At 41.9% G+C, this 14,535-nt stretch overlaps 1 protein-coding gene across 4 annotated transcripts in view; it reads right to left on the reverse strand.

Annotated features, from left to right (window-relative positions):
- The window catches only part of FAM227B (family with sequence similarity 227 member B), a 108,421-nt gene extending 93,933 nt beyond the window's left edge, over positions 1-14,488 (reverse strand). For 2 of the 4 annotated variants that reach the window (XM_083712796.1, XM_083712797.1), the window contains exons 1-6: positions 14,366-14,488; positions 11,942-11,995; positions 8,521-8,779; positions 6,256-6,320; positions 4,921-4,965; positions 3,561-3,665 (exon numbers count right to left, since the gene is read on the reverse strand). In XM_083712796.1, the coding sequence (XP_083568922.1) occupies positions 3,561-3,665; positions 4,921-4,965; positions 6,256-6,320; positions 8,521-8,779; positions 11,942-11,995; positions 14,366-14,401 (564 nt within the window). In that variant the 5' untranslated portion in view covers positions 14,402-14,488. Of the gene's footprint in view, positions 1-3,560; positions 3,666-4,920; positions 4,966-6,255; positions 6,321-8,520; positions 8,780-11,941; positions 11,996-14,250 lie in introns of all 4 variants that reach the window. The other 2 variants (XM_083712798.1, XM_083712799.1) reach the window with 1 other exon arrangement.
- Positions 14,489-14,535: the final 47 nt, after the last annotated feature.

The following is a 14,535-nucleotide window of genomic DNA, read 5'->3' on the forward strand; positions in this document are numbered from 1 at the left end:
AGCACCGCTTACCAAGGACACTTTTTTAAATTCAAAAAAGGAGTCAAGGTTTGACCTGCGTTGCTACAATTGCTATACATGGTGTGGAGGGCAAGCCCAAAACAGGATGCCTTTCCAAACCGCCTGGGGTGGTGGGAGTCTGAAGCATCATCATCCTACAATTAGGTCCCACGATGTAAAAATAAGGAAGTGGTCATGCAAATGAACTGTAACCTTTCGAAAGGATCTTGGTGGACTTGTGATGAAAAACAAGGCATCTGACAGGCCTAGGCAAATGTCACTGCATTATTTATACCCAAGTCATGCTTTGGAAAATTATTTTTACGGCATTGAACTTAAGAAATTATAGTTCATTATGCCCTTTGCTATGCATCTACAAGATTATTTGTCACTCCACAGCTGCAACCTTATATAACCCTTTAAAAACTGACCCCAAATAATTGCTTGGGTCAGTATTCATTTTCTCAATAGCAACCAATCATTTTATGCTCTGCAATCATATAACTTTTTATGGGATTATAAAAATTGGACTTGATTGTTGGTATTAAATTTAAAACCTTCCATTTGGATTTTTAGATCCTAATTAATTTTTGGCTTCTTAAAGACAGTATTTGCAAATGCAAGTCTGGCACAGATCTATAAGAATATCCGTTAGTTAGACCAAAATAATAATATTAGCTCAAATGGGTTAAAGTCATTACCTCCCCCCCCCCCGCGCGCGCGCCAAAAAATCTGGTTCTTCTCATACTTTATACTACTTGGCCTTGCACAAATGACAAGAAATGAATAATGGCTGCAATAAATAAACCTGACACCTTGTCAAAATATGTAAATTCAAGGAAAAATGCAAATCCATAAAATGACATTATGCTATAAACATGCAGTAATTATCTTAAACTAACATTTACTGCCTGCTTCAAAAATATTAATAGAGAAAAGAAAAAGGGATGATTTAAAGTAACAGCTGTACAGCAATAATAATTTAAATATATTCAAATAGTATTAATGTGAAAGTAACAGCCAGGGTAATATATTTCTTTGGACCAAAAAAAAAATGTCAAAAAGTACTGAGAAAGCTTCAAAATTTTCCATACGTCTTCAGTCTACAAAAGTACCCCCCCCAAAAAAGTGAGAAGCCTAATCTGAAAATTTTAAGGTGGAAGTGCATATATCATGCAGATTTATGATGCAATTCTATTCCCAAGATTCCTGGGAGCAGGTATGTATAGAATTGCACTGCAAAATAGGTTTTGCAAACGGATCTCAGATTGTGTTGAACCAAGGATTACTGGGACCAAACAGGAACGCTTGATCCCCTTGGAAAGCACAATTTCTGTTCTGGGTTTGGAGATATAGACTCACAGATCAGTAAGGATGGCAGCCCTCACAACTGCTGAGCCTAAGCAATGGTGCTGATCACCACTCTGGAAACAATGAGCAATGGGGAACAAACATAATGTTGCCATACCCTTAACAAGTAACTGCTGCTTGAAAGCTGTTTATGGTATCCATAGGGTTGTTTTGTTGTTTGTTTAACATGTTGCAGTATCTTTTTCTTTTGCAGGTGTAGAGCCCAAATTAAAGGGTGATGATAAAAATGTTTTATTTGTTTTTTAGCTACTGCTGATTTTAATCATTTTTTCAATATTTTTAAATGCTAGTTTTAACCAGTTTATTGACCATTTTAATGTAAACCGCCTAGAGATTTTCTTACAATCAAGCAATATATATTTTTACAAACAAATGCTTCTAAGCATTGTTCTCCCCTCTCTTATAAAGCTGGAAAACAACCAGGGAGGGGACAACGTTACAATTCTAAAACATTTTCAGATCTACAATGTTCATATGCCTACTTATGAAAAGTTTAAAATACCACATATGAACTTACTAAAAGAACAAAGATATTCCAAGGATCAATTCTTATGTTTCATCAAATGCTGCTGCTTCTTTAAACACAGAATAATATATTGCGTGGACAGGCGGAGTCTCCAGATCCCGCGCGGCCCCCCGTCCGTCATGTGGAATAACGACTCAAGACAACGTGCTATGGGATTAAATTGGCCACAACTTTATTAAATTTCAAATGTGGGTAGACCTTGGCTCAGGCATTGGGCGTTCTCCCTCCCCAGTCCCCAGCCGGAGACCTAGGGAGCATCAGGGTTATCCAGTGGGGGGGGGGGGGATGGGCAGGCTCTGGAGAACATATGTTCAAGCAGAGATAGCCGCCCCCGTAACGCCGCCGCCGCAGGGGAGAGCAATGACGTCCTTTCGGCGTACGGTCAAAGCCTCCCTTCAGAAAACCTCTTTAACGGGGAACCCTGGTATCACCGCCGCAAAGAGGAAGATGGACAAAAGGATTCCGCCCAAGGCCTGATACCGCCAAAGTTGTGACGTTTTGCTACGGGAAAGGCGAAACCTGCCAATGCAGGGAAATTCCTTTCCGGCCCTTTAACAGCGACCTTGACGTAGCAGCGCCCGCATACCTGTGAAGAAAAGTTAACCTGCAAAACCTGTGAGGAAAAATTAACCTGCAAAATAAGACATTGACTGAGGGTGTTTAGGGTGGGAGAAGCTCTGGAGCCAAGTGAGAATTCCCAGGTAAGATCCTCCCTCCTTTGTGTGGGCAGGTAATCCCTCCCCTACCTGACCTGGTCTCCTTGGCAACTCTTTCCCCAGGTGGGATTGGACAACTGACTGAGGTAGGCGGAGACCTCCAGGTATCCCACCTGAGGGAAGGCAAAGCCAAGCCTATGCTGTTGGAGCTGCTCCAGATCTAGGGGCTGCACGCGTCCACTCAAAGGGCGCCCCCGTTTTAAGCGGGGAGCGGTCATTATCAGAGGCTGGAGCACTTCCATTTCCAATAATACACAAAATGTTACTTGGATTGAAGGCTATGTCCTTTCTGTCAAGAAGTCACAAAAGTATCACAGGAACGATTCTCCAAACTTATATTCTCCAAGCAGGTAGCACACAAGAGCATACCAAAAGGAATATCAGCAGGCCCAAGAGTTTGTGTTCTTTGGGAGGCGAAGCTAGCAAAATACTTATAGCAACTGGGAGATGGATCTGGCAACCAGCCAGCCCAGTCATGTGCTCCTGTTTAACAAGGCTCAATTAACAACAGCTGTTCTGCTGAACAATCAATTCATGACACTTTCCTCACTTGTTAATAAAATAGAGTGAATTAATCATTCTGCATATTATGTTTAATGCTATCTGAAATTATCATTATTTGCAAGAAGAAAATGGAATACGTCTTGCTAAGGGAGGTACAGAAGGATGTATAGTAGCAAAAGACCCAAAATATAATAGTGGGATACATAAAATGCATTTTATGTGGATTTTAACAGTGGACGATAGGATTTCATATGATGTAATTGGCTTCTTACTGACTTGAATGTATAATATGTCTCAAGTATGTCATGCAATCTTAAAAGAACTGTTAACATTTTTTTCTTGTTTCAGATATAAACCACATATCAAAATTGATCTATCTTAAGCTCTAAAAATATTTTACATCAGCAAGTTTTGCTACCTAAACTGAAATACAAAGTTTATACCTTGAAGGTTTGGACTTTAAGAACTGAATCCCAGAGTTGTGCGGGTTCTAGATGATTTGGTAGTTTCATGACTTTCATTGGCTTGAAACCAGGGAACTTGTAATTCTAAAATGAAGAAAATCCACATTAATAAGTATGCTTCTAATTGTTTATCTCAGAGAAATGTTCTAGTTCTGATACTTGGTATCAGTAAGTTACATGAAGTGTACATTTTCTGTAAAATAAAAGAAACAAAAAAGGAGCTATACAGGATCCTGACCAATATTGAGACTCTAGCACCCAACGGTTGAACCCTCTTCTTCCAGTGATAAAGGTAAAGGTAAAGGGACCCTGACCATTAGGTCGAGTCGTGGCTGACTCTGGGGTTGCAGCGCTCATCTCGCTTTATTGGCCGAGGGAGTCAGCGTACAGCTTCCGGGTTATGTGGCCAGCATGACTAAGCCGCTTCTGGCGAACCAGAGCAGCGCACGGAAATGCCGTTTGCCTTCCCGCCAAAGTGGTACCTATTTATCTACTTGCACTTTTACGTGCTTTTGAACTGCTAGGTTGGCAGGAGCAGGGACCAAGCAACGGGAGCTCACCCTGTCGTGGGGATTCAAACTGCCGACCTTCTGATCGGCAAGTCCTAGGCTCTGTGGTTTAACCCACAGCGCCACCTGTGTCCCTTCTCCAGTGATACTTTCCTGATAAAAATCCTCCCCCAGAAGCAATTTGCCCCAAAGCAGCTAAGGAGTAGGAAATGGAATGGATGCTGCAGAATTAATCCAAATATCAAGTGGTCTGTTTTTGCTTGGGGGGGGGGGGGAAGACAGCAGCAAATTCTAACCATTATTATTTTAAAGGTTATGTGTATGTTTAACATAATGTTAAATTTGACCCCATGTAATAGTTAATAATCAGGAGTGATTTATAAAAGACTGTCTCCTCCTCCACCACCGAAATTATGTGCAAGATCAACTGTCTTATGATAAAGAGCCAGGAGAGCACCACCACATGTCTGATCCTGAGTCAGCTCACGGTTGTCCCTTCTACTGCTTCTCTCCCCTAGTTTCAGAGGAATTAAACATTCTCCTTGTGCAAGAAGCTTCATGTTTGTTTATATGCAGTGCCATTTTTCTAGGAAAAGAGGTGTCGGAACGCACAATGAACACTCCGTACCTACGGGACCGCCTCTCCTGGTATGTCCCACGAAGGACCTTACGGTCTTCAATCAAAAACACCTTGGAGGTCCCAGGCCACAGAGAGGCAACCCATGTCGGGGGGGGGCTACATGCTAGGGGGTTAGACTAGATGACCCTTAGGGTCTCTTCCAACTCTGCAATCCTATGATTGACTTCTGCAGCATATTTGGTACAATTACCTCAACTCTTTTAGAACTTGTGTGGTCTATGGCATCTGTAGCAATCTGAAATACATTTTAAACAAAAGAATTGTGTCAGTATGCTAAATGCGCTGAGTGGTAAAGGTACATGTTATCTGCTTCACTATCAATATTTTGTCGTTAAAAATAATAATTGCTGAAAATATATGATGAAAAGAAATGATGTGAAATTTGAATTTATCTGCTATGAAAAAAGGTGGATTCTCTAGGCCGTGTTGTTACCTGTGTGGATATATAAAATTACTCAAGGCCCTTTACTTGGAGCCAGGTGAGAGAATTAGTGATGTTCAGAGAAACACACATAACTAGCATCTGGCAGCATCTACAATATAAACATATCAGAGCTGATATTGAATATAGTGCTAATTGTGTTAAAGTTGTACGGTTCTGAATATGAGCAAATTTCCCCACTTCATTTCTTGAGCCACTACAAAAAAAGTATGCATAGGCATACTCGGGTACCTCGGGTTAAGTACTTAATTCGTTCCGGAGGTCCGTTCTTAACCTGAAACTGTTCTTAACCTGAAGCACCACTTTAGCTAATGGGGCCTCCCACTGCTGCCGCGCCGGCGGAGCACGATTTCTGTTCTCATCCAGAAGCAAAGTTCTTAACCCAAGGTACTATTTCTGGGTTAGCGGAGTCTGTAACCTGAAGCGTACATAACCCAAGGTACCACTGTACTTTAAGTAAGATGTCTACCTGATACAAAGTTACTAGTGTCTGTAAATTAAGAATGAGGAGGCTGTGGCCCTTCAATTGTCACTGGATTCCAACCAGTGCAACATCTGGTTATACATACCTGCTGCATATGCAGTAGGAGGTGGTAACGCGGTGAAAACATACTGGGGTAACAGAATAGAGTGTATCATTGAAGGTGGAGGGTGAGAAAATCACAGTTCTGAATGCACCTCTGTGTAACAAAGCACTTTGCAATCAAGAGCTAGCACAGCAAGAGCAAAAGTCAGTACTTTCTCTGATATGTTTTTTTTTTATGTGCAGGAAGCATCAGACCCCCAGTGGAAGTCTGAAATGGGAGTCCATTCTACCACCTCATTATGCTGATATTGTAGCCCAAAATGTTACATCAGTTTTCCGCCAGTTTAACTGTCATGTCCCACAGTGATCCATGGAATTTGTGTTTGGTGAGGTTGCTGAGAATTTTGTTTAAAGAGCCCTCTCTGGCAAATGAAATATAATCATTTCTGCACTTGTTTCAGGGATACTAGTGAGGTGATTCAATTTCCGGAACGTTATCAGCTGGCAGCTCCTAATGAGTAAAATGGGGTGTATGTGTTAACCAACGAGTACAATACCTGCACTTTCTTCTTTTTCTTCTTCTTCCTTGGCAAACTACTTGTTGATTCAGAAAGACAAGTGTCTTGAAAGGAAGAAAGTATGAAAAATTTAGAATGTATCACTAATTTTCAATTTCATGAAACAAATACAGATTTTGGCCATAACGGCATTTTCAAATATGTGTAGTATGGAAATCTTGGTTCACTGAAATGACCAGCCAGTGATCTGGGAACTGAGCTAGATTCCTGACTTATGCTAATTGCCTTACCTATATGTATATAGTAGCTTTTAACAGCTGGACCACAGAACCACTTTCAGTACACAATTGTAGATGACTTCCCACAACCACAAATTCAAATTCTTACATACATTTACTCAGCAGTAAGTTCCACTGAATGAACTTGTTCCATAGTAAATGTGCTTGTAATGAAGTCTAAATTTCTCCTAAATTGTTTTTAAGGAAAGGTGGGGTACTTCAGGGAGTAATGCTAATGACTAGAGTAAAACACCACTCATATTTTTTGGGGAAAATATTTTAGATGAGATGTAAATTTGCTTTGAAAACTCACTTTGGCTATTAAGGAAAATATATCTCTATTGGTGTAAGCCAGACTTCACTTCTTGAGCCTAATGTTCTGGGCAGTAAATGTTGTCTAAATATTACCAGAGAATAAGGAGCTTTTGTTAATTAGCTGAGTAATGTCAGGATGTTTGTGTCATCAACAGCAGTTTGGTGAATTACAACAGTTTATTATGTAATGATCCACTGTGTAGTTTTCTGAATTTAATTTCCCTCTGATCTCACTACAGTGGTACCTCGGGTTAAGTACTTAATTCGTTCCGGAGGTCCGTTCTTAACCTGAAACTGTTCTTAACCTGAAGCACCGGAGCATGATTTCTGTTCTCATCCTGAAGCAAAGTTCTTAACCTGAGGTAATATTTCTGGGTTAGCGGAGTCTGTAACCTGAAGTGAATGTAACCTGAAGCGTATGTAACCCGAGGTACCACTGTATTTACAAATATATCTATATCTATATAATACTTCATGCATCTGTCGAAGTGGACTGAAGTCAATGAAAGCTTATAATAAATTTATTTTAAGGTGCTGCAAGACTCAATTTAGTTGCATTCAATGCAGCACTAAGTGAGTCATTTAGCAGTATACTTCTTCTGCTGGCAAAATTTGCCAGGGGGATGTTGCATGAGAGAATGCATAAGCTGTTTGCTGGTAACTTTGTTGTATAATACAGTGGTGCCTCGCAAGACGAAATTAATCCGTTCCGTGAGGCTCTTCGTATAGCGGTTTTTTCGTCTTGCGAAGCAAGCCCATTGACAGCTTAGCAGATTAGCGCTACAGCTGTCAAGCGGCTTCCAGCGATCAGCTGTTAAGCGGCTTATCAGCAGAACAGCTGATACGCGGCTTAGCGGCTTAAGAAAAGGGCGAAAAAAGTGAAAAAAACCCGCGGGGGGATGCAAGATTTTTTTCGTCTTGCGAAGCAACCCCATAGGGGATTTCGTTTTGCGAAGCGCCTCCAAAACGGAAAACCCTTTCGTCTAGCGGGTTTTTCGTCTTGCGAGGCGTTCGTCTTGCGGGGCACCACTGTATGTTGTGCCACTGTCACATTGGATTCCTCTGTTGCACAACATTAAAACTCACCTGTCCACTAGCACTAGACTCCTTACACTACCATAGAGAGAATATTGTGAAACATTCTTTTGTTTTGCTGCAAGAGACTGGCACAACTCCCCCCTTGGATATTATTTACATAGCTCCAGTTGGAACATAACATGAAGCCAAACGATGACTTAGCATGAACAAATGACCTCCCAGATATAAGGCCATAGCTGCTTTGCTCATCCTCCATTCCTGCTGCTGCTCTGAGCTAAGCCATGGTTTGACTTGGCATTATATCTAAACCTGGGCTGGTAATTTAGTTCCCCTATGCAAATAAATAATAACTGTTAAAATCTGTTCCTTCAAGCAACTGAACATTAAAAAATAAGGATATGTTTCAAAGTGTGAAGCTTATAATGGGGTGGTATGCAGTTGGTGTCTCTTCATGGACAGAAGGCAATGAAGAGGAAGGCAATTTTCAGGAATTTTCACTCACCATTGCAGCCTCCTGCACGCCACCAAAAATCTGCTTCAGGGCGAGTGTGTAGGTAGGTTGCAGGGAGGAAAAGGAATCACTTGAAATTGTCCCCCTCTGTGTGGATGTCTTCAACAGAAGGACACTAATTGGATATTGGCTGTAACTGATAACTCAATGGATAATTATTACCTTGCTCTATAAAAACACCCTCTTGGTCATCTCTTTCTGATTCTTTAGATTCCAAATAAAGTACGACATCAGCATGTTCATGGACTCTCATTTTGCATTCATCCATTTTCTTTTCCAAATCAGAGATAATTTTAGTGGATATTGGAGCATTGTCATGAAGAAACTTTGTAATAGTCTCCAAGGCATAGTCTTTTTTTAACTTGGCAACCAAAGGCTGAGTATCCATTTCTGGCATGTAGGGAAACCGTGGCCAATCATCCTGCAATAATAACAGTTATTGAAAATCTGACAAACAATAGTGTTAAGGAACAAATATTTATATATACACAGAGACACACCCATACACCTACATGCATACTTACACAGAATCATCACGCCAAAATTAAGCACTTGCTTTCTTTATCCAGTTTACCTGAATAGCAGAGGTTAATGTGTGCGCTTAATTCTTCCACTAAAATAAATTTTATTCACAAATGCTAATAGATTTTTAGAGTATGGTGATGTTTAATAAGTTTGTAAACATTTTCCTAAATAATGGATTTACTGTTGTTAGCTACCTTGAGTGCCATGTGTAGAAAGGTGGGATAGAAACTAAGGTGATAAATACATATAAATAAAACAAATGGATCATATATATTTTTCTAGTATAGTATTGCCTACATCTGTCTTTAGTAAGTTCTCTCATACACCATCCAGAGAACATAATCCCAAAATGAAGTTATACATCTTTTGTATAGGTGGTACTTAACACCCACCAAACCAGCAAAGATGTACAAAACGAAAAATAAGAACTGCTGGAAATGCACTGTAAAAGAGGAAAATTTTCTTCACATGTGGTGGTTGCGTGACAAGGTGAAAGCTTTTTGGGATAGTGTGTATAATGAGTTAAAAAAGATATTTAAGTACACCTTTTATAAAAAACCGGAGGCATTTTTGCTAGGTATGGTCGGATAGGACATTAAAAAGTAAGATCAGAAATTCTTCCTGTATGCCACAACAGCAGGAAGACTACTCCTCACACAGAGATGGAAACAACAGGATATTCTGACAATTGAAGAAAGGCAACAGAAAGGATTAGGGGACGCAGGTGGCGCTGTGGGTTAAAGCCTCAGCGCCCAGGACTTGCCGATCTAAAGGTCAGCGGTTCGAATCCCTGCGGCGGGGTGCGCTCCCGCTGCTCGGTCCCAGCGCCTGCCAACCTAGCAGTTCGAAAGCACCTCCGGGTGCAAGTAGATAAATAGGGACCGCTTACTGGCGGGAAGGTAAACGGCGTTTCCGTGTGCGGCTCTGGCTCGCCAGAGCAGCGATGTCACACTGGCCACGTGACCCGGAAGTGTCTCCGGACAGCGCTGGCCCCTGGCCTCTTAAGTGAGATGGGCGCACAACCCCAGAGTCTGTCAAGACTGGCCCGTACGGGCAGGGGTACCTTTACCTTTTACCTTTAACAGAAAGGATTGGAGTATGCGGAAATAGCAAGGCTAACTGGAAGAATCCGACAGCAGGACGATAAGAAATTCCAAAAAGAATGGTCCAAATTTATGGTATACTTAGAGAAAACTGTACATAAATAAAGATACTCACAGGACTAAAATAAAACTCATAGTGTTTACTGTAAACATTTGGTTAGACCACAAGATGTAATGCTGTAATATAATAAGGAATGTACCTGTCTAAAGTATAATACAAAAATTTATTAAGGAATTATAGACATTTATAGAATGTATATATAGTAATCACGCTTAAGTAAGAGCAATGTAGAGAAGCCAGAAGAGGGGTGGAGGGAAGTTAATTTGGATAAGAGATAGATTGAAAGGAGAATAATATTGTTAAGCTGTATTGTGTTTAAGATATTTGGAAAAAAATAATAAAAATTATTGGGGAGGGGGGAGAAGTTATACATCTTTATCTGATCCTTCTGTAGAGCTTAGGTTTACTTAAATGGAATCATCACATTTTATCTTCACAACAAACATAAGAAAAGCACTGGTGCATAGATCAGCCCAAAAACCTGATTAGTTCAACATTCTGTTCCTCAGGGTGGCCAACGAGATGCCTATGGAAAGCACACAAGCAGGACATGATCACAACTGCCCTCTCCTGCTTTTGATCCCTGGCAACTGGCATTCAGAAGAATATTGCACAAGATTCATATCTATTGTGAGCATTATCCATTGTTCACATTATCTGGCATGAATTTCTTTAAGCCTCTGTCATGGGCCTGGGCGTGGGGGATTGGTCGAGTCAGAGAACAGAGTAGCAGCAAACAGGTAACTCTGGGTAAGGATCTAGTAGGCTGGGAAGGTCTCTGGCTGGGTCAGGAGAGCCCAAGGAAGAGGATGCTGGAGAGGGTTCTTGTGATGGTGGTGGGGTCTGTTGCCCCATTCCATCTTCCCATTAGCCTCCACAGTGCAAGATATGGGCTGCCCCTCCAGAGCTGTCAGAGGCTGGTTCCAGCTCATCCACTTTGCCTTTCATGCCACCAATTCTGCCTCTGGAGTTGTCAGAAACCACATCTAATCCTGCCTCTCCAAGGGAGGTTACTGCCGCATCTGTCCCATTTGCCTCCAATGAGGCAGTGATGCTTCCTCCATTGCCTAGGTCACAGAGACACCAGTGCCAACATGAACAGATAAGGAAGCTGCATCCTTCTTGGAGAAGTGCCACGTCGCTTGCCCAGTCTAAAGACCAGAACTGCTTGCCGTGCCAAGTTGTGGTCACACCAGGGGTGTTGTTGTTGGATCAACGTCTTTGCTTGTGTAATCATGTGTAGCACTAGCTGTGCTTTGGATCATCATTTTGCCTATGTATCACATGATATGAGTATTCAAGGTATTGGTAGAAACAACCACCTGACTTCAACACTGAGTGGGAGCCAGGACATCTAAAGGTATCTAAATAGGCAGCTATCACTTCATCTTGCAGTAGCAAAAAATTTCAAAGTCCCAACTATGTGTTGTGTAATGTAGGTTAGGTAAGAGAAAGTGAGTTATCCAAAGCTGCACACTCAATGACCTTTATGGCAGAGAGAGGATTTGAACCCTGGTTCTCCCTTGTTCAGGTCTAGCACTCTGTTGAATATATCACAATGGTAAAATCGGACAAAATGTAAGGCAATGAAATCACTAAAGCGTAAGTTCCAAAAAACAAATGGGTAACAACATCTACATTTCTTCCAAAACTTGCATATGAAAAATGTAGAATAACCACAGGAGTGCCTTTCTATGTAAGCTTTTCCAATTCTGCACTGTTCTTACATTCCACTGCCTGAGGGCTTGAAATGCAATCCTCATTTAAACTTGTTTCTCAGGGTATACATTCGTAAGGTCCTTGCTCAAAACTTTGTTCTCCCCAGACCTAACCTCCCCCCCCCCCCCCACAACACACATACATACGGGTATTATTATTTTTAAAAACCACCTACCAACTTCTGAGAGACTAAAAATTCTTCAAATGTGCGAGGAGGCTGTGGCACTGCCTAGAAACAAAGATACATTTGTATTACAAAAGAAACCCTCCATAAATGGTGCATGCCAGTAAAAGAAATATTAGGTGCTCAATTTAGCAACAGTAAGTCTGTGATGTCTACTGCTGGGTTTTGAGAATTAGTATATGAAAGAGGGAGGCATTACACTGAATAGATAACACTGAAGATAAAGGAACACAAGAAATGATGCAGAAGACTAACAAGAAAGGAGAGATACAGGACTGGTTTACACAGCCACCCAAGCTGGGAATCCTTAGGCTTATTTGAGGTTCAAATGCATCAACCACTCCCAGAGCTTATGTTTCTACTTCCACTGCCAGTGGTACTATGCCTCACTATATCAGTGGCTGGGAATCACAAAGTATGAATGCACTAATGGGGAATGCCTGGTGCTGCCTAGGAATTTAATTTTAAAAAAACAAAGAAAATTCTGATTTTTAAAAGGGTTGTGTGAGTTTTGGGGCTGTGTGTGTGTTCGTGCGTGCGTGCACACACACAGAGGGTTCTGTGCATCCAACAGCATCCAAATATGGCCACAAAACACCATTTCCACCTTGGAAAGCCTTGCTTGTAACCGTCATGCCAAATTGGGTAATGTCATGCCAAAGTCACATTTCAGTCCACCACCTTCTTTCAAAATGATGCCTGGCATCCAAATGTAGACTAAGAGCACTGGCTCCCCCTTGGGAACCATCAGACCAAATTAGGCAACAATACCTTCAGAGCCATCCAACCTGGCGCAGGTTGGGCCCATTACACCAAATCTGGCAATGCCCCATCCAAAAGGGTTGAGGATGTATTCAGAGGTGTCCAAATTAGCACAGTTTGGACCCATTGTGCCAAAAACCAGGTGAAGTCATGCCAAAGTCATGTTTCAGCTTGCCACAATATTGTTGTGAGGTGCTTCTGTTTTGTTTTTGAGGTGGGTGGAATCTAATGAAAGATTTCATTGTTCAAGTAGCCAGACAACAGCTATAATGGCCCTAAGTATGGGTTGTTAGTATAAGAAAAGAAGCTGCTCTGTGCCAGAGGGGAAATGGGTGTATAACATGCTACTGGCCATAAAATATTATACCAAATACAAGACATAGATTGAAACATTGCCTTTTACATTCTGAGTGCAGTTCCGATCCATCAAAAGGCATAAAAGCCAAAAGCATCTAGCTGTCGTTTTGCTTTCCATTTAACAGCTAGAGAAGAGATCCTCCAAATGCAAAAATGAGCTGGTTTGTACACAATTATTTTGTAAGCCCCTTTGAGTTACTTTCTGTAAACAAATCCAATAGAAATAAAATAAACTGGACTACTGAGATGGTTAAAAAAAGAAGCTGCATACTTATTGGTCTCACAATCTGGTGCACAATACCCCCACCCCACTCCGCGTGTGGCAGATGCTATATGTGTAAAAATTATTTCTAGCAAACAAAACATATCCAAAGTGCTACCACTAAATTGCTCTTGTTTTCACAGCAGGAAATCTGCAACTACCAATCCCAGAATAGCTCTTAGTCATATATATTTCTGCAGGGTTCCCCCCGCCCCGGGGGGTGTGGTTACTCATATTAAAAGGACTGTAACAACTTAATGGCGAGTACCACATTTTTTTCTATTAAAAAAGCACTGTATTTATGGGATGCATTTGTTTTCTAGGCAGCAACCTCCCTCACATGGGAAAGGGCATCCATTAGCAGCCCAATACCCTTTTGGTATTGTTATAATGAGGCTAAAATAAAAAATAGGGACACGGGTGGCACTGTGGGTTAAACCACAGAGCCTAGGACTTGCCGATCAGGTCAGAGGTTTGAATCCCCGCGACAGGATGAGCTCCCGTTGCTCGGTCCCTGCTCCTGCCAACCTAGCAGTTCGAAAGCATGTCAAAAGTGCAAGTAGATAAATAGGTACCACTCCGGCAGGAAGGTAAACGGTGTTTCCATGCGCTGCTCTGGTTCGCCAGAAACGGCTTAGTCATGCTGCCCACATGACCTGGAAGCTGTATGCTGGCTCCCTCGGTCAATAAAGCGAGATGAGCGCCACAACCCCAATGTCGGCCAGGACTGGACCTAATGGTCAGGGGTCCCTTCACCTTTTGCCTTAACTGAAAAATTATCATTACTATTATTATTATTGAGGATTTAGGGCAGCATCTGCCCCACCCCCTTGACTAGGCCCATGGCCCAATCCTAAGCATGTTCCTTCACTATTCTCACTTTCAATGGACGCTTGATCCTAAAGAAGTGCGCATTTACCCGGAGCAAGTCCCATGGAACAGAGGGAGAGGAGCTTTCTGAGTAAACATGCGCGCTGTTAAGCCTTTCAGGAGGCAACTTCAATTCAAAGGAAGGCTTATATTAACCCCCCGACCTTTGTGGCCGCCGTACTGCTCTCTGAGGCAGCCATGGAGCCCTTTGCGCACGGCCCCCTTTTCCCAGTCAGCGCCTCTTTCCGCCGCCCGTGGCGGAAGTCCGTTCTCGGCGTTGCTAAGGCGCCTTAGCAACCGTCCCCCGTCGCCCTCCGTCCTCCACCTCAATTCC

Source organism: Podarcis gaigeae (genome assembly GCF_964106915.1).
Source record: "Podarcis gaigeae genome assembly, chromosome: 14".
Classification (NCBI taxonomy): domain Eukaryota; kingdom Metazoa; phylum Chordata; class Lepidosauria; order Squamata; family Lacertidae; genus Podarcis; species Podarcis gaigeae.